Source organism: Lepidochelys kempii, chromosome 18 (assembly GCF_965140285.1).
Source record: "Lepidochelys kempii isolate rLepKem1 chromosome 18, rLepKem1.hap1, whole genome shotgun sequence".
In the NCBI taxonomy this organism is placed as follows: Eukaryota; Metazoa; Chordata; order Testudines; family Cheloniidae; genus Lepidochelys; species Lepidochelys kempii.
Genome location: NC_136397.1, coordinates 20,713,051 through 20,738,870, shown reverse-complemented (window position 1 = coordinate 20,738,870; position 25,820 = coordinate 20,713,051). Strand labels below are relative to the sequence as shown.

The 25,820-nt window shown below is 40.6% G+C and overlaps 1 protein-coding gene across 3 annotated transcripts in view; it reads right to left on the bottom strand.

The window, feature by feature from the left end:
• PRDM16 (PR/SET domain 16) overlaps positions 1-25,820 on the bottom strand; it is a 434,588-nt gene that overhangs the window by 276,203 nt on the left and 132,565 nt on the right. For all 3 annotated transcript variants that reach the window (XM_073316649.2, XM_073316650.2, XM_073316651.1), the window contains exon 2: positions 6,316-6,665. In XM_073316649.2, the coding sequence (XP_073172750.1) occupies positions 6,316-6,665 (350 nt within the window). The remainder of the gene's footprint in view (positions 1-6,315; positions 6,666-25,820) is intronic.

Below are 25,820 nucleotides of genomic sequence, written 5' to 3'. Positions count from 1 at the left end.
AGGTCAGACCCAGCCTTCTGTATTCCCTGCGTGATGTTTTAGGCTATTAAGGGAAATAATGAGTAAGCTGAAAGTTTCAGCATATGGCATTCTTCTTTTGCCTCCTGGAGCTAGATATTTTGCATCAGCACCAGACATGGGTGAAGCTGTTCTGATGAAATTAGAGTTGACCCCTGCCTCAAACAGGACCGCCTGAGCCTATTCTGAAGTTTGAAGAAGTTCAATTAGCTTTTTTTGTTTTGCTTTAATTTTCACATGCCTAGCCTCATCCAGGCCTAGAAACAGAAAGCGGCTCTTGCAGTAATTCCATCCTGACCAGAATGGATTGGTCCATATTTAATAGAAAGCCTGTTCTCACTGGTTCCACAGACCAAAAGGGTTTGTTCCTTATTTTAAAGAAAATACAAATGGACCTGAGCTACAAAGTACAGAACCAGAGTCACATTTTCTGAAAGTCTGGGCAGTGTTTGGATCTGTAGCATTACTGTGTTGCTTTCTATTAAAAAACCCCAAACCTCACAATATTGTACAGTAATGACCTCCAACATTACAGTACCCCTATATTTACTTACAATGATTGGGGGCAATTCCTGGACAATTAGAGATGGGGTCAACCACATTGCAAGATCTGGTGAAACTCACATTTTTGGGGTGTGCAAAATCTAGGCCAAAAGCCCTATCTGAATTTTCCAGATTAGTCTTGGTACTCAGATACTACTAAAACCAATAATGGAAGACATCTGAATAGAACTGGTCTATATATGGCAAAAAGAATGTGACTCTTTTCCACTGTTGTCAAAATTAGAAATTATGGTGAAAAATGTTGGCTACATTTAGTACTGAACCAGTACCCAAAGGTGGTGCTAGTGAGCATTACAGCAACCAAAGTTCAAACAAGATGACCCCCCATCCCCAGAGATCTTGATCCCACATGGGTATTATAAGTTCCAGTGGCATTCTTCATTCATATTAGTCAAAGAGTGCTTTCATACCTCCCATTATGAAGTATATTTTGGGCATGAATCCAAAACCATCAAGGGAACAGAAAGTGGTTCTAACAGGACTTTAAAAAAAAAAGTATCCAGGATTTTTTGTAATGTTACTAATTTTTAGTTTAGAAATTTCAGCTATTGGGAATGAAATTATGTCCACTTATTCTGCAAGAAAATATGAAACTAAGAATAATTATCTTTCATTAAATAAAAACACTAGTGAAATGCACATCACGTGCACAGCAAATCGAACTGTGGTATTCATAGACCGTGTAGCTGTCAGTAAGTAAATAATCCTGTGAAAGGATTCCACTTTCCAGCATTACAAATCAAGGAAGATTGAAAGCACAGGTTACACAGAAGTAGTGTACAAAGATAAAAAACAACGTTGAACTACAGCTGAGTATTTAGTGGTGTGGAAATAGCTAACACATAACTAGCACTATGATCTTTATGAACATTTCTCATAGTACATTACCAACATTACAATCACTGATCATTATTACTGCAATAAGCAGCACTGGGATACAGAATCTCCTTAAAATTTTGAAGTATCACCAAAGATTTACTGGTCATTCTTTTATTGCGTCCCGCTTCCTATGTAATGACTTTCATTGCCAGAGGATGGAAACACTTACTTGCTCTAAGTACTGATGATTCTTTAGTACAAGGGCTACGAGGTGAGACAGCACAGGAAACGTCTTTTCAGGGTTTTCCAGCCTTCTACTCAAATGAAATAGCAATAAAAATGTAAACTCGCTCCACAAATAAAGTGGCAGAAGCACTACTTTTCCAATTCAGACATCAAAGGCCTCCAGACAGGGTGCTTAGATGTAACACATGGAAGATTCTTTAGTGACTAAAAGTAGATTTCAAAAAAGCAGTTACAACTATTATTAAAAACTGCTTATCACTGACTTGAAAATGACACGCACTGAAAGGAGAAGGAGCACAAAAAACAGGCGGTTGGTATTTGAACTCACAAGGAAACCAAGGTCAAAACAGATAGTGTCAGAGTGGGTCTAAGACTGTTTGAGGACGTTAGATTTAGGACAAATATTGCTAGCTTTCTTGCATGAAAAGTAGCTGGCAGGTCAGGGAACAAAGGAATGCCACAGAAATGTGAGGAGCACCACAGAGAGAGAAAGTTCTCTCATGTACACCACAAAAATAAATAGTATCAGAGAGTCAACATATATGGCAGATAATAGAAATGGTTTGTGCCAGGCCTTGCATTCAGTGAGTAATGGAGATATGGAACATTACTTAAAAATATGAAAGTAAACAGAGACTTTTATCAGAAGAATACAGCAGACAAGAACAAAGTTACCTCAAGGTTACAGGAGGAAAAGAAAGCACTTTGCTCCAGTGTTCAAACTCCCTCCAATTCCAGCACTTGTGAGTCAAAGAGATGGCACCATATTTAACTCCTGATTATTCTAAGGAGGACACACATGCTCAAAGACCAATTCTATATGTATCAGGTTCAGAAAAACAAGATTTACTTCCATTCACAGTCACTCCCATTTCTTAGCCTGAGAACCATTTAGTTGTAATGCTCCTTGAGGAATATTTTCTTTTGTTCCACACAGTGTTACCATGTTGCTCAGAAGAATATTTAATCTGTGTGAACAGTATTTCATGTGATCCCAAAGCTTCCCTGGACCCACATCCTCCCTGAAATGACCAAATATTTCCAGTGCTTTAATGTTGGGGGGAGAGGAGAGTCTTTTCCAAAAGCATATTTTGGACGTGATATTGACCAAACATTCTATACACTACGACTTCACAACAGAAGGAGCTAACTCCAGGACAAACCTATGAGGCACTTCCATTACACATCCAGGAAAGTTTAGCTGTGAGTATACTTTTCATAGAATCATAGAATATCAGGGTTGGAAGGGACCCCAGAAGGTCATCTAGTCCAACCCCCTGCTCGAAGCAGGACCAATTCCCAGTTAAATCATTCCAGCCAGGGCTTTGTCAAGCCTGACCTTAAAAACCTCTAAGGAAGGAGATTCTACCACCTCCCTAGGTGACGCATTCCAGTGTTTCACCACCCTCATAGTGAAAAAGTTTTTCCTAATATCCAATCTAAACCTCCCCCACTGCAACTTGAGACCATTACTCCTCGTTCTGTCATCTGCTACCATTGAGAACCGTCTAGAGCCATCCTCTTTGGAACCCCCTTTCAGCTAGTTGAAAGCAGCTATCAAATCCCCCCTCATTCTTCTCTTCTGCAGACTAAACAATCCCAGCTCCCTCAGTCTCTCCTCATAAGTCATGTGTTCTAGACCCCTAATCATTTTTGTTGCCCTTCGCTGGACTCTCTCCAATTTATCCACATCCTTCTTGTAGTGTGGGGCCCAAAACTGGACACAGTACTCCAGATGAGGCCTCACCAATGTCGAATAGAGGGGAACGATCATGTCCCTCGATCTGCTCGCTATGCCCCTACTTATACATCCCAAAATGCCATTGGCCTTCTTGGCAACAAGGGCACACTGCTGACTCATATCCAGCTTCTCGTCCACTGTCACCCCTAGGTCCTTTTCCGCAGAACTGCTGCCTAGCCATTCGGCCCCTAGTCTGTAGCGGTGCATTGGATTCTTCCGTCCTAAGTGCAGGACCCTGCACTTATCCTTATTGAACCTCATCGGATTTCTTTTGGCCCAATCCTCCAATTTCTCTAGGTCCTCCTGTATCCTATCCCTCCCCTTCAGCATATCTACCACTCCTCCCAGTTTAGTATCATCCGCAAATTTGCTGAGAGTGCAATCTACACCATCCTCCAGATCATTTATGAAGATATTGAACAAAACCGGCCCCAGGACCGACCCCGGGGGCACTCCACTTGACACCGGCTGCCAACTAGACATGGAGCCATTGATCACTACCCGTTGAGCCCAACAATCTAGCCAGCTTTCTACCCACCTTATAGTGCATTCATCCAGCCCATACTTCCTTAACTTGCTGACAAGAATACTGTGGGACACCATAGTACATGGGACTTTTCTTTCTTTCTTTCCTTTTCTTTAAACGAGAGAGAGAGAGAGAGAGAAATAGGGAACCCTGACTCCGTCATTCATTCATCATTCAACCAAGCCCCGTTTCTAGCACTTCAGGAACTTTCTACCACGGAGAAAGGCAATCACTAGTTGAGATTTTGTTTGTGTGTGTGTGTGTGTGTCTTTTTTGCTTTTCTTCTGCACTTTGGACATTTTAAAAAAAGTAGACAAAGACATCAACTGCAGCTGGACACATTTATCGGGGCTTTGTGGAATCTGATGGTAACATCTAAAGGGTCAATGAATTTTGGGGAATGTAAATATAACCGGAGCTGAGCCCAAACATATTTTAAATGAAATTTGACCATTTTTCGGTTTATGAAAAGTCTGATGTTTATGAGTTTGGACAAAAATGTATGGCCTATTGGTGCCTTTGCCAATCATTCTTGGAGGTTTTTTTTAATTGCTATTTATGACTGGTCACTTTATGGCATTTCCATTTTTTCTCTCAAGCAAAATCCATTCAGTTACAAGACAAATTTCATTTCCTACAAAAACAGTTTTGAATTGTACATATTGTTCATTTTGTTTGGGAACATTCATACACATAGAATTCCATGTGTGAAAACATTTGTGAAAAAAAATCAACAGTGGTTTCACAGACATTGTGAACTAAAGTATGGTATTTAGTTTGCAAACATGTTTATTCCCCGCCCCTCTCCCTCCCCGCTTCCTCACACGTTCTTGTCAACTGCTGGAAATGGCCCACCTTGATTATCACTACAAAAGGTGTCCCCCGTCCCCCACTCTCCTGCTGGTAATAGCTCACCTTACCTGATCACTCTTGTTACAGTGTGTATGGTAACACCCATTGTTTCATGTTCTCTGTGTATATAAAATCTCCCCACTGTATTTTCCACTGCATGCGTCCCATGAAGCGAGCTGTAGCTCACGAAAGCTTATACTCAAATAAATTTGTTAGTCTCTAAGGTGCCACAAGTCCTCCTTTTCTTATTGTGAAGAACTGTCACCTCTATTCACCCAGCTCTGCAGATGACAGAGTAAGAGGTGTCCTCATTGTTATAAAGTGCATTGTTTCAGATATGAGAATCGTTGTTAGGATGAGGATAAGGATAGACAGATTGATCGATAGATTTCTTTTTCAAGAGATATATTACTCAGTGGTTCTGATTGTAGGTATGAGCTTATTAAAACCAGCACAGGTTTTCTAAGATTTTGGAATTGCACGTGAACAAAACTAAAGTAACTGCAACATGTATTTTCCTTGAGTATCAGCCAGGATACGAAGGAGAAATACCAGAAGAAAGGCAGCTCTTGTATTATCCAGTTTCTAACCTGACCAAAACCAAAAAGTACTGGAAATCTTGCGAGAAAGTGTTTTCCCTAGGGTTCTCTAAAGCATTGAGGTTAATAGAATTTCAGGTGTTTTAACATTGTTGAGCATCATGGAACTGAAAATGTAGTCTTGTTTTCCAAACAGTCAAGGCTCTGGATTAAAAAAAGCACAACGTTCCAACAGACTTTTAACAACGACATGTTAAATAACATTTCTCCAAAACTGCTAATTTATGGTCCAGCTAATATAAAATTCTGAAATAATTCTCCCCAGCGTAAGATTGAGCAGTGCTGGTGAGGGATATTTTCAGATAGGAAAGGTGGAGAGGTTGGAGAAGGTTCTAGGGATAAACTCAACAGTCAAGCAGAGAGGCAGATAAGTGTTTTAAGGATAATACTGTTTTCCTTTTTCTAAAAAATTTCCTTGTTCAATGCTGGGGGAAAGCGACTCTTTTTCTGTGTTTCTTTACCATTGTCACATGGCAAAGAGCTCCAGAACACTTGCTTCAAGGATGCTAATGGATACAAGTTATTTTTCTACAACTAGCTAAAGGACTGGTAGGACAAATATGGACTGGCCATTTAAGGTGACATACTTAAGTACTTTGCCATCTGTAAAATATGATGTGATTAATCTTATTTGTTCTGTTATGACGGTAAGTTTAGAAAACTGCAAGATTGTGTGTTTTAAGAAATGATACAACGTCACTAAAGCTAGCCTTTCGACAATGGTGCTAGAGCAACATTTGTGGCCTAGAGGCTATCCAGCAGGATTTCTGTTACTTTTTAAAGTAGTGCATGTAAACTGTGGTACAAACTAAGCCAGGGAAATATGACATTAGCAAAGTACTGCCTTTCTATATACTCTTGTCCCCAGGCCAGTCAGGACTCAGTATAGCTTCATAAGTATTTTGTACACAAGACAAATGAGCGTGATCAATCATAGTCAGCATGCTTACCTCCCATCCAAAGTTTGTTTCCTTTAACGTGGTCCTTGGTATTGTCATGTAAGGTCCAAATCTTTCCCCAACTTCAATCTTCTTTTTGGCCCAAATCCCCAGCCCTGCCCCTGGAATCGAGGATTCTCTGAGTTCAAAGTCTGGTGGGATTGGAATGTCATCAGGAATGTAGACGGGAGCTTCATAAGGTGAGCCTTCCTTGGGGGTGAAGTCCTCACTGGTAGGAAAAGGTGATGGAGGTCCGACGGGGATAGGGGACATAATACTGTCCTCTGTTTCCTCCTCTGCACTCTCACCAGCCAGGAGATCAGGGTCTGTCTCATACATACTATTTACAATCTCACTGTCACCTAAAGGGGAAACAACAGAACAACACATTCTAAAACCCTGAAGTCAATAGTTAGTTAACCCCTTCCCGGGACAAGGAACGTCAATGTGCAGTGGACATTCTAGAGGGTGGGAATGGAGCGACAGGAAAGATGATCCTGAGCCACAGAATTCAGATTTACAGCTTTCCGCATTGAGTTTGGGGGTTTTCCAGAGTTCCCCTGTAATTTGAAGGTGTGAGGATCCAGTGTTTTGGTGCAGATAGGTCTACAATGACGCACAGCTAATGACCGTAACATTAAGGAGCTACCTTTGCTTGGTTAAACATTCAAGTCCAGCTGATAAACAACTATTACTTTAGACAGCCCTGTGAGCATCTTCCTGCATGTCGCAGGTGTTCACATTCCAACAGGTTGGACAGTTGAGATTTTACTGGGAAAGCAATGGTGGCCTCTAACGCGGGAGGAAAAAGGAATGTAAGTATTGTAGTGGCTAAGTGGTATGCAAAATGGCATTCATTGAAGAATGGAATAGAGGCCAGCAACCATGACTATCATGTGGCACAGGCTCAGGATAGTGATGCCTGATGACCTTCAATGATGGAATGAGGACAGAGGAATATGGAGAAGGTGGCCAGAACTCTCTGCTGTTGTTCATTGTTTTAACTAACTCCAGGTATTTTACATCAAATGCAAAAAGCCACATTAAAGCAAAGTTATGAATGAAAGTTGCATGCACAAAGATCTGATAATTCTAGTGAGTTTTCACTTTCCTTAGGGGTCGCAGGATAAAGCACATGTCTGTACTGGAGAATGTAGGTACTCAATTTAAGCTCATTTACAGTACGACAGGCAGTACTTGCGAAACAGAGACACTAATAAAGGAAACGAATGTTGATGAATCTTGTTTCTGTTTTCGGAGCAGCTCTGAAGAGGAGTCATTCAGACATGATTCAGAGGAACACCAGCACCAGCCCCATGCTCATCTCTTCAACACTGAATGCGAGGAACATCTGCAAGGGCATGTTGGTCATGTCCATTTCAATGACCAGGTCCATTTCAGTGACCACTCCTGTTTGCACATCCCATAACTGGAGCATAGGTAACTAATCTCCAGGCTGGGATCACCATTAACAGCCGGCCCCAGTACACGTACAGCAGATTAGTGCCTAAGGAGCTCTGTTCTGTGGCATGAGCTGTGACCCTAAGAAAGCCTACAGCACCTGTGGCCCAAGTTTGGCCAGAGCTGGCAGACTAGTTTTAGGTTTGGTTTATTTGGTTCAATGGGTTATTCAATTAAAGCTGTGGCCAATTTGACCTTCCAACTATGTCTCTGTCTTTATTTGCGGTTTGGCACTCAGCAATGAATGTTCCTTCTCAAGCATAACTATAGCATCACTAGCTTATAACATTGCATTAAGAGTAATGTATCATATATGCTTAAACAGTGGACATTTTAAGTTACTCTCTCAACCACACTACATATATTGTTTCATAAAACTTCATAGGACAGGGATGTGGTTTAATGCAGTGCTACAATGCTGAAACAGAAAGCTATGGAAAAGTTGTATAATATCAGCTCCAGAAAAATATTCCATGCAGCATTTCACAATCTGGTTAGAAACAGATCAATTCAAGGACTATTTACAACCATATTTTCTAAAGAAACCAAAACCTTTAAAAGTCATGTGGCTAAAACACTTATTTAATTTAGCAGCATTCAGAACTGTAATTATTAGGCTTTAAATGGCCAGTGGTTTTTTCTTTTTCTTTTTTTAATTGATTTGTGTGATCTTTTCACAAAAGCAACAGCAGAACTGCAGCTGTTTCCCTGGTACCCAAAGTTCTTAAGTTGTTTAGGTTTCAGAAACACCCACATAAAACATTTAAGTGGGATGTATACAGAATAAAGGTAAAATTGTAAGTAGGAGCAATTAACATTATTAGTCAGAATTGGTAACCACATCTGGTTACAAACAATGTGCCCAATCCTTGGAAAGCTTAGCACCCTTGACTTGAATTGATTGCAGTTGGAGTGGAGGCTGCTAAGCCTTACAGGATTGGATCACAGATCAAGTTTGAAAAAAAGGAAGGTTTGTTGTTGTTTTTACAGTAAATATCCTTAATGCTGTGAGGCTGTTGAAGATCCATTCTTCCAGAATAATTAGGAAATAAGTGGTATTCTTTTAGAAGTACAAATTATTACACTTGAGATAATTGCAAGGAAACACCATTATTAAAGCTATCACCACATATATCAATTTTCTGGTTTGATTTTTGCTTCTAAAAGCTAAATAAACCCAAAGAAGTTTTAGGAACTAGAAACTTGTTCTGTAATTTTTGAGGGTAGTTGAATAAGAAAATGCAGTGGAACCTAGAACTTGGATACAGTGAAAATCCTGCAGTGAAAGAGAAGACCATCTGAGATTTATTTTTTTTGCACTGCTATACTCAGAGTCTAATTTTGCTTACTGTGACTCTTCTTAGAGTATTTTAGTTATTGCTTATATTACAGTAGCACCTAGAGTTTGTACAACAGCTAGCACATAGCTAGAGACAGTACCTGCCTCAAAGAGCAATCTAAATAGATGAGACAGAAGAACGGTGGGAGAAAGAAATTATGTTTATCCCCATTTTGCAGTTAGGCAACTGAATCGTAGAGAGATTAAGTGACTTGTCCAAGTTCACCCAGGGGGGCTGTTACAGAGCTGGGAACTGAATCCAGATCTCCTATGTCTCCATCTAGCACCTTAACCATTCTTCCCCGCTCTTAAAGGAGAAGAATGTGGGGAGTGGGGGAAGATAATACTATAGGTGTAGTTCCTTTCCAAATGTAGTTTTTGCTTTAGCACAACCTCTGCACTCCACTAACACCTTCTTTAAGCATGAGTAGAGGAGGTGTATTTTTCAGTAAACGGACAAATCCAGAGCAGGGTAATTTGTAAAAGTACCTCGGCCATTTGCAATCCAAACACAGGCCTGCAATCACTGCTAACCAGCCTCAATTACAGCCGAAGTGTTTCCAGTCACTCTCTTCTAGGTCACTGGAAGGCCTTGCCAAGAACATGAGATTTTTAATGACTTTGGAAATATGCTACACAATAGTAAGTTATTTACTTGTAAGAAAACCTGAAATTCTTTATTTTGGTTTTGCAGGGGTTTCAGGGTATAGATTCACAACTGTGCTGGTCATTCCAAAACATTCTTCAGGGAGGCCTAAAAAAATAAGGAAAGTGTGTGTGTGTCAGGGGGCGGGAGGAAGAGAAAAAAAATATCCAGACTACAAGCATCATTTCCCCTTAGTAACAGCAGTGTCTGAATTCTGCCTTGTTGATGTGTCTCTCACTTTCAGAGAGCATCCATGTGCAGTGTTGCAGGGGACTTTTTTCAGCCTAGCGCCCCCTTTAGCAATTCTGGTAAACACCCGTGTGCTTCCTCTTGCTCTGGTGGAAAGGTAGAGGAACCTAGGCCTGCCTTCTCCTCTGGGTTTCAGCCCAGGGACCCTGTTTTAGGTGGCTAAGGACTGTTTCGTCCATCCATCAGCCACTTCCCTGAGCTGCTCCTACCATCACCCCAGCCTTCCACTAGAGCACTCAGCAGGCCAGCCTTCTTCTGTCAGTATCTGCCTTCCCTGTGAGGGAGGAGGCAGCCTTTATGCCAGCCCCTTTCTCCCAGTTCATCCCCCAACTGGCTGGAGGAAGAGAAGAGCCTTGCCCCACCCCCTCTGCCAGGCTGCTGATCCCAGGCCTTTAAAGAGACAGGGACTTTTTTATCCCAACCATTACTTATTCCTGGGACCACTTCTTCTGTATCCCTGTCCCTCCTTAGGTCCTTATATATCTTTCCTGGGTCTTTCAAAATCCTTAAAGGGACATACCAGGCGGTGGAGTGGGCTGACCACTAGACATTACTTCTCTTATGAGCAGGCTACCCACTATGTGTCTATAAAACATTATCAAATGGGCTGATTTCTCTAGCCAAACTCATCCATTTTGGTACACACACATCTCACTTAGCACACAGACAAGTGAAGAGATTTTCCTCAAGCTTCCGAAAGAAAGAAACCCAAACCTCCTTAATCAATGAGTTGAGATTCAGCATAAAATAAATTTCGGCCCCTTTCCCCCCTGAACATTATTAGGAAATGAAAACAGGAGCTATCATGGATCTCCATAGTTTCTGCTAGAGTGTTGGCTACGACACATGCCATAATACATTATTTGAATCCAGTGTAATAAATCGATATTCACATGCCTCCTGCTATATTGCAGCCAAACGGACATTATTTCCCAATATTCATTTACTTCAATTAATATGGGATTTACGTTTGGCAAGAAGACAACAGTTTTAAGAGAAACTTGGGGGAAATGTTAAATTAATATTCCCAAATATCTAATAAGATAGTTATTAGATAGTGAGTAAAACAGTAAATGGTTCTCCTTAAACTATATATACTGAGGGGTAGTAGCAGCTATGTCTTAATAAGTCTATTCCATGGTTGTTAATTCTAAATGAATAGAAATAAACGTACCCTGCTAAGTTAGCATGTTGGCTCAGGAATATACAGCTCCTGCCATTGTAACCGGAACAGAATGTGACCTTGCTACTCCCTTGTGATCCCAGAGAGTATGGTAGAAGGGGTCTCTACAATAGTACCTGACTCTTCTAGAGCTAGATGCTGCCTGGTTTCAAAGGAAAGGAGAACCCTAGCCATTAAAATGATAGTTAGTCAAAGTGAACCGGGAACAGCAATTATTATTGCAGTAGGGAAATCTTAAAGCAGAACCGTGGTATTGGCTCTTAAAGAAGACAGGGCAGACTCTCGTGACGGCAGAACTGAATTTAAAGGCAGGGAGTGGAGCACAGACCAGTGGAGGATGGTGGCAACTGAAAGTGGGTCAGTGAAAACGACCTGCAAAAAAGCAGGTTCTGGCGATGCACAGAACTCCAGGCAGTCGGTCTAATTTTCTAATTTGGAAACACACATTAGATCTCCAAATTCCACCTGCTGGCACTCAAACTGGTACTTATAATTTACAAAAAAATAAATGTGGGCATCTATTTACAAAGTGTGCCCATCAGAATTGTCTTTCAGCTGAGCATGTGCTTAAAAAATTGCCAACAATTAATGATGCATAAATAAAATGGTGTAAGTGTAAAAACCACAATCACCCCCCCCCCCAGACAAAAGTCTGAGTCCATGGATGATGGGCTTTGTACCAAGCCGTGGCACCTGGATGCTGCTCTCTCACTGCAGGAGTCAATGAAGCAACGCTCTATAAAGACTAAGGGCACGTCTACAGTGGCATATCTGCAGTGCTGTAAGCTCTCTAATGTAGCCGCGCTCAGCTGACCGGAGAGAGCTCTCCCGTCAGCTTAATTACTCCAGCCCCCGCGAGCAGCAGTAACTATGTCGGCATCGTGCTGTCCACACTGGTGTTTGTGTCGGTGTAACTTATGTTGCTCTGGGGGGTGATTTATTCATACCCTGAGTGACCGAAGTATGCTGACAGAAGTTGTAGTGTAGATGTATCATGATCCTGATGTTCCCATTATGCCTCTGGCATTTAGGGCAACAACGAAGCTCCTCCACTCCTGTCTCAGTGTAAATGATTGAGAACCAGGCCTTTTGACTCAGAGGTACTACTGAGAGAATTCCAGAGTCTAGGGCCTCATCTCCCAGATGTTCAAATCTAGTCTCGTACCAAGAGCGTCTCCGCTGATCTTGACCATCACAGAAGCACATGGGAAGAGAATACGCCAAATGTCAGTGTGAATGCCAGATAGGCTTGAAAATGGAGCCGGGTCATCTTGATTCTAAACAGGGTATAAAAGCAAACCATGCCAATTCTGGGAAGCTGCAAATGAGCAAAGTAAAGGAAACAGAGGGAAAATGGGTGATTCTCAGGCTGCTAATGTTTGGGGATTTTCCATGAAGAGTCAATTGCTGATCTATGACCCTCAGATGTAGGGGAAATGGAGCTTTCTTCATCCAAAAGGAAAACGGGAGGGGGAGAAACATACACAGATGAAGGGAAAAAGAAAAACATATTTGTCATACAATACAAGGAGCTGAAGTATTTTGGGAACAGATTTACCATCTCTCAATTAAATATGAGGCAGCATGACTGTGCTTTCGTTGCACAGTAGTTTCTACTATGATAACAACTCCAACAACTGCCTCATTGTGGGCCATGGAGAAATGAGAGGGACTCCCACAGTGAATATTAATGACTGACCTCTGATGTAATCATGGGGAAAAATAGCACCCAACAAAAATTACAGTTTTCACTTCAGCATGGAAGGCATTTCTTGCTGCCAAATAGGAACTATCAGGGGAGAATAGCTATCACAGCAGGGCTCTGCTTAAGGAGTACATACTACATCTCTTTTACAGCCTCAGAATAGGCCTTCTGTATTAAAGAAATATCTCCTCTTCTCTTTTTGAGACCTCATAAAGATTTTTCTGAGTTTATTTCTTTCTTCTCCCCTAAGAAACTGTGTGGCCCACTTCACTAAAGGGAGAAGACTTTGCTTCTTCACTTGCTGGCTTTTTCTGTCCCAGATTTTGGGAAGCACAGCAAATCCTCTGCTATAGCTTACAAATGTTTCCTCTAGTAAAAAGTGCAGCCCTGCTTACGCAAACATGTCCCCAGAAACAAGCTTTCATAAGCATTATACGCCATAATCCCCAAAATACTTGTGGTTGCTGTAAATGTTTTCTTTTCTGGTATTAGCAAGTCAAATTATTTTCTACTCTATGATTAGCCTCTTTTGCACTTAAGAAACAGGAATTCCAACAGAGTTGAAAGCATAGTGGGGCTTAGCAAAGCTCAACCTGTGAGATACTTGAAATGGCGCAGGTAGACAATAGAGATTACTCTCTAGTACAGACCATTTAGTATTGTTGCTATTTGGACATACCAGTCCAGATTTAATTTAAAAAGTAATCCCAAGTGACCCCACTCTTGATCTGATGTTGTATAGTTTTTGAAGGTCAATGAAGTGTCGTTAGCTTCTCCTCCTTTCTTTTCAGTTTCCCTATCCTGCCATACTTTCTGGTACTGGAAGTGGAAATACCAAGTTACCATGAAATTGAATATTCTCATGGTAATTCTGACCTAGCCGATACTGGGTGGGTAGTTCTAGAAACCTCCTGGGATCTGCGTGATGTCAGAAAGTCTTCAGACGGGCATCTGAATTTAGGGATATTTAGCACAACTGAACCTTTGGCTCATTAACCCATTGGCAGTGTTTTGAAAAGAGCAGGGATGGTCATGGAGACAAGACAGGGCCATTTCTCTACCTCCTCCCCCCATACACTAGCAAAACAGCCTGGCTGCACAGGGGGAGGAACATCCCAAGAATGGGTAGTGTGAACATGTGAAGACATTCTGCCTCTGGTTCTCCCCCCAGGGCAGTGCAGTTCCAAGCGAACCTTACTATTGGCTGTGTCTGCATGGTTCACTATAGCACTTGGCATACACCCGTTTAACTCAACAAGAGCACTGCTGAAAAACTGCAAGGTTTAGCTGTATGACTGATCCAAAGTCTCCTGAAAAAACAAAGCACCGACAGAGCAAGAGAATTCTCATGCACTATGTTCCAGCTTGAATGTAAGTAGCAACGTTTTATAAAATGTGTAGGGGACTGTAATGTAGTCATTGTCCCGCTCCACTCTGAAGTATAACCATCACGCTCAGCCACAGGAGTTAAATAGATTTATTGCAAAGTGTCTAACTTTGTAAAATGGTTGAATGTTGCCCCTTAATTCAACATAATATAGATGGCTTTAGGCCGGTAAATGTATTTGAGGTTGGTCTTTTGTGTCACGCTGCTGGGTTTAAGTGCTTTTTTGGAACCTTAGCTGGAGATGACCCACGGAGACCCAGCTTGGAGCAAGTACCTCTGAGAAGGGCGTTCAGAGGCACTCTCGAAAGCCATGCATTTTGTCAACCTGATCTAGCTGAGAAGTGGCATGGCCTGCTGTGGAAGTGAGACTGACCATGGGAATTAGCTAGATGTCACTACAGTATACTTGTGTGATGCTCCACTTCTGGAGTACGTTTGCTTGCAGCTCCTGGAATAAAGTAGCCCATTAGCTGAATGTTGGTGTTCTCTAATCTAAAGAGGTGCGGCATTCCTCCTTTGTCCAATAGCTTTTCAAAGCTGATACAAGCAGGCAGGACATTAAGAGTACCCCTCTGGATACAAATTATCTCAGGATATCTATGTAATACTGTCAAGTCTAGCAGGGATATTTTGCTGTAATGTCTGAACAGAAATAACAGAGCACTGTGTGAGATCTGCAATGAGTGACTTCCGTCCAAGAAGCTTACCCAAGCTATTACAAGCTCAGCAGTGTGAAGGCATCTTTATAACCCAGTTGTTGCCTACAAACAAGGAGGATTGTGGTTTCAGTTTGGGCTACGTACATATGCAGGATGCATACGGGACAAGTCCAGCCACTAGAGGGTGGAGTCCAATATTTGGTTAAGCCTCTCTGGTTTCTTCCCATCACATAACATATGATTGCTGGTGGAGGTGCCATCAATATAGTATGCTAGTAACTCTGCATTAAACCTACTGCATATTTCACTATCAAGCCTTTTGGCTGCTCCCCTCAATGTTGTTCTAAATTCAATTTGGCTGGCAAAAAAACAAAACAAAAAAACAAAACAAAACAAAACAAAAAAACCCAGAAGACAACCCAGGGCTTCAAGAGTATTCTCTAGTGGCTTTGATTTGCATCGATACAGTATTCATAAAAACCTTCTGATATTTTCATTTTCTTAACTAAAGAGAAAGTTTAGGAGCACTCTTCCCTTCTACTGAATTTCATCACAGATTTGCTGGCTTTTATTCGTAGCATGTGGGATGTTGCCATTCACTAATGACAGCCATGCTGTCCTACATACTCCATCCTCTACTGGCAAGTATTTCAATGCTCTGGAATGTCCGATCACGTGAAAAGCGCTATAGAAATACAACTTGACCATATTGTTATTATCATAAAACTAAAATTAGACCTTCAAAGCTCACCAGCAAACTTACTCAGTAAAAGAAGATATTGAAAGGTTGTTTCCACAGATAATCAGATATGGGGATAGGCTTAACATCTGTGTGACACCAATGAGGTTTCTGCAACAATTAAAGTGATGCTTTATTATTGGTGATAAGCCTCATGAATAATCTATTTAGCAGCTGCAATAAATATATTTATATAAATAAATCTAGCAAAGGAAATGTGCATTATTTCCCACCTAAAAAGTAGCAGAACATTAATGAGTGCACAAAAACAATGAGGTTGATTACTTTTTACAACATAGGATTCCATTAGCAATACACCTAGTTATGTGAAATGATTAAAGAACTTTTATATCCACAGATATTTGGAGGAACATTGCAGATTCCTTAGCCTTTAAGACATACAGAATCCACCCACACTGAACTCAGCTCAGGCTGCCAGTGTCTGAACTGATTTGATCAGCAAGTAAGTGTGCTCTTCTTTCAATTGCACTGACCTCGTAAGACATAATATTGGGCCCAATCCTACATTCCTTCTGTACTTAAAAGTCCCATTGACTGCAGTGGGAGTTTTGTGAGCAGAGAGAATGCAGGATTGAGTTTATAACACTTTTGTCATACTCCATTGCATTATTCTGTTGGCTGACATACGGTGACTTTCCAAGCTGAAATTTGGCAGACAGTTTAAGAACTGGATGTTCACAGAAAATGGGTCATTTTTACTTGCACATAAAATAGCAACAGGCTCAAATCCACAGTGCTGCCAGGGCTTCAAGAGGATTCTCTAGTGGATTTGGTTTGCATAAATACAGCATACATATAAAACGCTCTGATATTTTCATTTTCTTAACTAAAGAGAAAATTTCAGGCTCCCAATGAATTCATACATTTCTTGGAGGCTAATGTGCAATCTCAGCTCAAGGAAAAGAACTTGTCTCAAAGAGTTGAAAATCTAAATATCAATATATTAACTATAATTGAAATATATCCTGAAGGGGACTGGTTGATTAATTATTGAGGATTTTTTTTCATTTTATTGTTCATCCTTTATAACTGATACTTCTTCACAAGTTTGAAAACAGATATAGCCAATGACTATCGTGGTATTGTCTCCAACTGCTTCTTATCGGGCTACTGTCTACTATAATTTAAAAGACATTGTCAAGCAAACACCGAAGGCATAAAATATCCATTAGCTTAAGACTTCCCTGAGACCTATTTCTTATGCGTTGACTCCAGAGAAGAAGCAGCAGCATCAAACATTTGTTTCAACGGACAAGTGAATGTATCCATTCCCTTTATGGCGGCAGAACGTGGCAAAGCTCCTGCAGTATTTTTGCTGTCGCCTCAACTTTTCTCTTTAAAAATCTATACTGGAAATTGTTTTGGATTCTTGCTATATTAGCAAGAAAACATGAAAAAATTCACACCTCCAGGAAAACAGGATAAAAATGGACTTTTGGCCATTTTTTATTGCGGGGGCGGGGGGCACAAAAGGACTTCTCTTTTCCCATTCAAGCATTCTCATATATATTTTTCCATAAGCAAAAATTTTATTTTGGTGCCTCAGAATCATAAGCCAATGGAAATGGTGCAAAAGAACAGAATTATAGCCCTACCACAACAAAGCACTTAAGCAGGTACTTAAATTTCAAAGTCAATAGCAGCCACAGTGCTTGGTACCTCTGAAAATCAGGCCTCTCTTCTGGAAATAACCCTGAGGGTTCTCAACAAGCAGCTGTCTTGGATTCCCTCTGGAAGACTGTTTGGGCCTCCAGTCCCCAATCTTGTTTCCTTACTCTGCTCTCCACATCTAATAAGGCCTCTGGAACTTCATCCTGGTGGCTCATATGAAACCAATTAGTGGGTCTCAGTTCAGATCTGAGATGTCATGTTTGTTAATCACAAAGAATACCCCCTGGCACCAACCGGCACCCAGACTGGCAGTCCCTATTAAGGCATCAAGCACTGAATGGGCATGGTGATCAAATGGCCCTGCTCTGACCTTGGCCAGAGGTGAAATACAAGGGCAAGGCAGAAGCTTAGTGCAGGGCAAAACTGCACTGTGTCTGCTCACACTGACCCTGTTGTTTGAATACAGAGCCTGGTTTTCAGAGGGGAGGGGCACCTTGCAGCTCCCGTTTGCTGGGACTGGAGTTGTGCATCTCTGAAAAATCAGACCCATGTTCTCCAAGGATGTCAGTCCAGGTGTTTTGTCGCATTGATTCAAAAACGATGCCAAACAAGGCAACACACAGTGCAGGTCCCACTGTCCATGTTATCTGGTCCAGCTTCCTCTGTTCACCCCTCTCTTTACAGATTGTTCAGTGAACTGTTAAAGATGCTAATAGTGACATTCCTTCCGTGGGTAGGAGGCCTCCTGCCTGAACAGGCAGAAGGCAGCGTTTGTTGTTTTTAGCTCTCAGAAGGTGAGAGATACCAGAGCTGAAGAATTAAAGGATCTCTGGACTGCCATTGTGGTGTATTTTGAAAGTACTTGTTTTTCCTAATTCCACAAATGGTGCTAATTAGTGACCGCTGTGGTGATAGGCTTTGCTTTTGGTTCACTAGGAACTGGACTGAAATCACAAATACAATTCACTGGGAGAGCAGAAGGTAAGTAACTTCACGTTTGTGAACTTAAGTAATTTTCCCCCAAATTCACTGCGGGAATTTCTCATCCCCATCCAAGTTGCCTATATAGAGATCTACAGTATTTGCCAATGGACATTGGACAAAGAGCAATAAATCCAGCCGCATCTGGGTGAACACTGAAGTAAGAAGCAGCCAATGAAAAATCATTTGTACACACATGGAACACATGGCCTACATGATTCTTAGACCCTTAGACAATGCCCTCAGACTTTTCCGTACAACTCTGGAATGCCCATAGAAAGGAAAGTAGAATCTACTGTGTAACTGACCATTTAGAGATGTCGCTCACTCATTCATTCATGAAAATCCTTGGTTTCACAACCTCCCACAATTGCAAGAAAGACCTAGACAGGCACTTAAAATAAATAAGCATGAAGGAAACTGACCCTAACTGAGGAAAGGATGGGCCAGGGTACCACAGTGCCATTGGAGTGCCATATGGTCTCTTTCTAGCTCAGAAATTTCTACTGCGTGTAATGACTTGGTCCAATTCTTGCATTTAGCTTGCAGATTAGAATGATTCCACTATTGCTTGGTATGTTTTTGCCTGATTTTTCAAAAGTATAGGAAAATATCTAATGGACACCTTTCCAGCTTGGGACAATGGGATGCCTCCCTTCAGTCATGTAGGTAATTTTTCCTTTTTGTGTTATGTCCCAGGGGTTCAGAATAATGGATGATGTGAGAGCGGAGAACATAATGCACATCAAGTAATTTATCTGATGAATATAGCCAATTTTTCAGTGTGTGGGACAGTCATGAGCAGATCACATTTTTCTTGAACTTATTCAGTATTTTAAAGTATCCAAAATTTTACAAGTTTTTTTAAATTTCTATGGATTGATCATGAACAATTTTGTGTGAGGATCTGGTATTTGAAATTCACTATTAAAATGCATTAAGTAGCTGTGATTGTTCAGTCATATCACATCATTTCTGTTCTGATTGACTGACTGTGCAACTCATTCCACTGTGCACGTGGATTTAAAATTCAGTTTCCGCAAACCTCAAATCACCCAAATCCACGTGGAAAGCACTTGTAATGGAATGCAAACGTGGCTGAAACAAATCAACAAATCTGAATATGCACCCATCTCTATCTGACATCCACATTCCAACTCCTTAGTTCATAGGCTGCTGCTTCCCTTTTTATTGTGTAATTTAATTCTTGTGCGTCTCATGTATCATTTAAACATCAGTGGAGCATAATATTTTCATTTACATGACTGTCTTATCAGATGATCTTACAGCACTGTAAAAATAATAAGGCTCAATATTTAAAAAGGGTAAACGGGATGACCTGGGTAATTATAGGCTTGTCAGTCTGACATCGATCCTGGGCAAGATAATGGAGCAGCCGATACGGGACTTGATTAGTAATGAAGTAAAGAAGGGTAATATAATTAATGCCAATCAACATAGGTTCATGGAAAATAGATCCTATCAAGCTAACTTGATATCTTCTTTCGATGTGATTACAAGTTTGGTTGATAAAGGTAAAAGTGTTGATGTAACCCAGTTGGAGTTCCGTAAGGTTTTTGACTCAGTACGACATGACATTTTGATTATAAAATTAGAAAGATATAAAATTAACATGGCACACATTAAACTTATTCAACGCTGTCAAACCGATGGGTCTCAAAACATAATTATAAACTGGGACCCATCATCAAACAGGTGTGTTTCTAGTTGGGTTCTGCAAGGATAGGTTCTTGACCGTATGCTACTTAGTGTTTTTATTTATGACCTGGAAGAAAACATTAAAATCATCACTGATGAAGTATGCAAATAACACAAAAAATGGGGGAATGGTAAATAAAGAGGGCAGGTCATTGACACAGAAGATCTGGATCATTTGGTAAGATGGGCACAAGCAAAGAATATGCATGTTAATATGGCTAAATGTAAATGTATATAACTAGGAACAAAGAATGCAGGTCACACTTACACAAGGGGAATCCATCCTGGGAAGCAGGGACTCAAAGAGATTTGGGAGTCCTGGTGGGTAATAAGCTGAACAAAAGCTCTCAGTGAGATGCTGTGGCCAAAAGGGCTATTGCAGTCCATAGGTGCAGAAACAGGAGACTCTCCAGTAGAAGTCAAGTGGTTATTTTACCTCTGTATTTGGCATTGGTGCAAAACTTGCTGGAATAGTGTGTCCTGTTCTGGTGTCCACAATTTAAGAAAAATGTTGATAAATTGGAGAGGATTCAGAGAAGAGCCACGAGAATAATTAAAAGAAAACATGTCTCAGTGATCGACTCAAGGAGCTCAGTCTATTTAGCTTAACAAAGAGAAGGTTAAGGAAAGACTTGTTCCGCAGGTACCTACATGGGGAACGTATATTAATAATGATCTCTTCAATCCAGCAGATAAAGATACAGTATAACACAATTCAATGGCTGGAAGTTGAAGCTAGACAAATTCAGACTGGAAATAAGATGTATTTTTTTAACAGTGACACTAATAAACTGTTGGAACAACTTACTAAAGGTCATGATGGATTCTCCATTACTGATAATTTTTAAAGCAAGATTGGAGTCTAGGAATTATTTTAGGGACATTTTATGGCTTGTGTTGTACAGAAGGTCAGGCTAAATGATCACAGTGGTCCATTCTGGCCTTGGAATCTATGAAAACACTTAGGAGGTAGGCACAATGTTAAGATGTTCATTTTGTAGAAGGGTAAATGAAGGCACAGGAAAGTTAAGTGACATGGCCCGGTCTCTCAGCAAGTGAGTAACAGAACTCAAGAATCCCAATTCCCAGAGCCCTGCTCTAACCACTAAATAACCCTGCTTCTTGGCAGTTAACACTTATCAGGATAAATTCATGAAAAACATATGATCCCAAGATATTCATTTTTGGACTTTTACTTGAGGAAAGTCATTTTTACATGCCCTTGAAATTGGCTCCTGGGTGGATGTGGGTTTTTATTTAATCCCTCTCCAGTGTAAAACCACAAAAAACAAAATTAAAGGATAAGTCGGCGAAATGCTCTTCTCATATAGCAGGTACAGAAGTTTCAAGGTTACTACTAAATCTGAGTTTCCAGCCTAATGAAGCAGCCTAGCATCATCCAGCCACTACAATCGGTATTTAAGATAGCGACAAGTATAGCTTTCCTCATCTCGTCTCCTGTGAGAACAGTCCTTTAAAAGTATTTCAGTCTTAGACAAAACTAGGAATTGCAGAGGTATTCAAAAGTGGAGGGGACGGGACCTAAAACCAACATAAATAACTGAACTATTCAAAACTTCACAACTGTTCAATGTTTGGTTTGAATTTTAAGCCAAGATTCATTTAAGATTTTCAGCAAAAGGTGAGTCTGTTCTGATTTTTATCTTTATTACTTCTCCTATCCTTAGGTTAGACCCAATTCTCTTATTAAAAAGGTAGAACTCTCAAAATATGAGCACCAAAAATTGGTAATGACAGAAATATGGAACTGAGGAGTTAAACAATCATATTTAAAATAATCTTTCTAAAAAAAGTCTCTGTAGAAGCTGGTTGTAAAAAGAAAAAGATTTAAAGATTTAAAGTGCCTTCAGTTCTAAATACAAAATTAAGTGTTTTCTTTTATTAAAGGATTTCTGCTGGAGGAATGGAGAATAAATCCTGTAACAATATTTCAAAGTGTTCCTTAATACGCATTTTCCTCTAGTAAAACCAGCAGGGAGAGTGTCCAAATAACTCTCCACTAAATGCCAGTATTATATTTCCAGTAAAAGTCTAGTTCAGCCAGGCATCAAAAATATTTTCACAGAAGAGCCTATTAGAATCAAAGTCTTATTACCAGGAGGTTGCTGTCTGCAGCTAAACTTTACCTGATTGCCTCTCTGATCGTTTGTTTTTTGTTTTTGTTTTTGTTTTTGATATGCCCAGTATTACATTTGAATTTGAAATGTATGAATACATTTCTTAAAATTCTACAGTGTTGTGCAGACAGTTCATGGCCTAGTGAGATATAGCAGATAGAATTGGATTCCTTTAAAGAAAAAATATGGCCAAGTTATGCATTGTTAAAGCCACGGGGGAAGATAAATCAGTCCTTGGGGATTTCTGTGGCAAATAATTTGCTAAAACCAACTCTCAGTGATGAAGCAGCAAAAGAAATATAGAGTACATAATACAACCACAGTCTTTAATCTCAACAAGCTTTCTGCAAATTTAGGGAACAAAATATGAACAATTAATAAAGCAGAAACCGAGTCTGGGAAAGAGCTGATTCTTAGAGAAAAATCAGAATTGCATTTTGCTGCTTTGGCTATTTTCTCATCAAGTCTGGTAAAGCATGAAAAAGTTCCCAGTTCAATGGAAAGTTGTTTTATGACAATGTGAAAAGGTAAAACCTCTAAAAAAGAAAACTGTTTGAAAGATAATTTGTCTGGTAAGAGAAATTTAGTCTCGGTAAAATAAATAAATAAATGTAACAAGTTGAGGTCTCCAAAAACTAACAAATGATGCTTGGTATTTCTCTCAGTCCTGAACTGCAAACTGCAGAACAAGAATAAAGCATTTGTAACTCTCCAAAAGGAGACATTGCATTTGGAATTCACATCTCTGCCAAGTGAAAGCTTTTCTGCTGTTGTCACTGTCTCATTGTCATTCTACTCACTGCAGGTTCCCTAGGGTCCAGAACAGGAGTCCTGGCATTATTAACATAGCAGATTAATAGCAGTGGGAAAAGACATTTTCAAAAACATGCTAAATATTAATAATAATCAATAACAATTTATATTACCTAACGTGAGCTAGACAAACATACCCTGGGCATGGAAGGGAGGGGGAAAGGCAGAGCAAAGGAAAGGGACAGTGTTAGCAGACTCTGCAGAATAAAGAGAGAACAAGTGAATCAATGCAGGACAGGGTCTGAGCCGTGAGGTGGATGTCAAAAGCCAGGCTCTGTTTTAAGAAGAAAGAGATGCAGATTTTAATGTAACAATATAAAATAGATTTTCTGTGACTGACCACAAAAAAAATTCTTCCACGTTCAACAATTTTACATCATGTCACAAACAGAAGAGCTGTACAAACCCCCTGAAAAATTTCACCTTACAATTTTCACCATTTGGGGCAACATTGTACTCTGCAAATCTTCCTTTCCCCAAAACATGTTATAATGATTATTTTTTTAAATCAGAAATTTGTAAATACCCACATTTCTACATTTGTGTTTCACAGCTGCCTTGTGCTCTGAAAAGGGTTCATTTTCAATACTTGAGAAATATATTTTAATGCAAGAAATCTGTGAAATTTGAGTTTTTCCGTGAAACTGGCTCACTATAGTTCATAGCAAGTTTAAAACATATGATTGCGAGTAGATTCAATCTTCCATTGTGAATATCTCACACAATTTTAGCTATCATCAGATGATGCATAGGGAACAGTACAATGCAGAGTCCTATTGCTTAGAGAGGATCCTGAAAGAACAGCTTGAATTCAAACAAATCCAATCTCTGTTTTCAAAACCCAGATCTGGCTTTTCCATCTTGGGCCCATCTCAAGACTTCTTAGAATTTGGGATATGGATTCCAATCTGTCACTGAGCAGCTGGGCAAGGCCCATCAAATATTGGTTCATGTGAGTTTGGGGGGATTTTGTAACATCCTTCTCCCTGCAGCCCCGAATACAGAGCTTCACTTGAGTATAATTTTCCAAACGTGAAACTCAGAGTGAAGGTTTGTAGAAACCCCACTCTAGGAGAAATTTACAAGGGTGGGGCCTCCCAGACAACTGCCCAAAATGGCAGAGGAAGGGGTCTCCTACTTGTGAAGGCTGAAGGTTGGATATTTGGAAATTTTATGCAACTGCACTAATTTTCCTAAGGAAGAACATGCATTACCTTTCTAACATAAACAACAGCAAATGTCCTGATTATCAGCACTGGAGACTGACAAATTTACCACCTGAAAGAAGCTTTATGAACACAGGTATTACTGCACTCCAAGCTGGCTCTGGCATCTTAGTGGGCTGGGGGTCCAGGTAATTCAGGCTGTTCCTTGAGTATCTGGGCACGGTTTCTCCCTGTCCTAGAGTGGGTGGGAGGCTGTGGCTGGTTTGCTAGCCCCTGAGCCTAGCTGCTTCTTGCCCATGGATGAGTGGAAGATCTGTGGGTTTGTCTAGCTGGGTTGCCATCTCTTAGCTGGATGCAGAGCTCTGGCACATCCCTTGCCCCATATTCCCTTGCTTCAGGGGTGGGGAGAGTCCAGCTCCTGCTGCTTAGCTAGGAAGGGCCCTGGCTTTGGCTCCTGTTCCCTGGTTGCTACTCACAGGCTTCTATGGCCAGGGAGATACTTAACCATAGAGATGCAAGCTTTGAGTGTCTCAACTCTCCACCTGGGAGGTTTAAGCTGCTAGGTAAGAGCTGCTGAGAGAGAAGCTAAAATCAGGAGGCTCCTGGCTCCAAGAGGCAGCTGAGAAGGGCCAGCCTAGCTGCCCTCCAGGATCTCCCTCACAAAACCCAGCTTGTTTGGGGTGAGGGGAAATCAAGGTAGAGTGAGCTCTTTGTTGGCTTTTGGATTTTATTACAGTGCCATTGAAAAGTCTCTCTCCAGCCCTGAATGTACGTAAAGGTGGGTGTGACTGGGAGAGACACCTACAGCCCTATTCAGACCAGGGATCTGAAACTAGGACTCCCAGCTCTCCCAGGACTGCCCTGATCTCAGTATTACTTCCTCTGGCCCCGTGGATATTTGCATAAAGTGGAGCAGCCCCAGCAGGAGAGTCTCTCTCTCTCTCTCATTTTGACCAGAAATTCCTGACCTGAGAAACCCTCCTGACAAAACGTTTTGTTGAAACCTACCTTTTCCACTAAAAGTTTCTGTTTCAATCAATCAGAATTTTCTGACGAAAACCATCCTGTTGAAGAATTCCCAACCAGCTCGATGACTCACACCCCTCAAAATCATAAGATTTTTTTAAAATAATAAATGTTGGGTTGATTTTGAATTTCGTCTTCTAGTTTCTGAGCCTGTAGGGTTCACTCAGGCCCTGTTTTCAAGTTTTTCTTCACAACCTTAAGGGCTAAACATTTACTTTACAAAGAAAAAGAAAGCTAGGATTCTCCTGTAATAACTTGCCTCCAGGAGCTGGAGCTTTCAAGAAGAACAAGCATCACAAGACTCACAATAAAAACATTTAAATTGGCAACACTAAACCTCAGATCTGAATCTGACTTTCATGGCTGAAGTACATCTCTAATTTAGTCCTCTCCTCACACCACTAACTTAGGGTTAACTTGACAGATTCCAAGCAGCTGGAAGAGGAAGACGGAGAAAGACTCCCAGAGAAGTCCTAAATGAACACTGCTGATTGGCCAAAGAGACAAGCCACTGCTGTTCTTCTTAATTAAACTCTCTTCCTCTTACCTCCTTCAGGTACAACTGCTCTAATAGACTCTAGAAATGTTTAACTGTTATAGGGAAAATAATATTTGACATGGACAAAATTCATTTTAAAGACAACTGCAAGAAACACAATTCAACCTATTTTTAA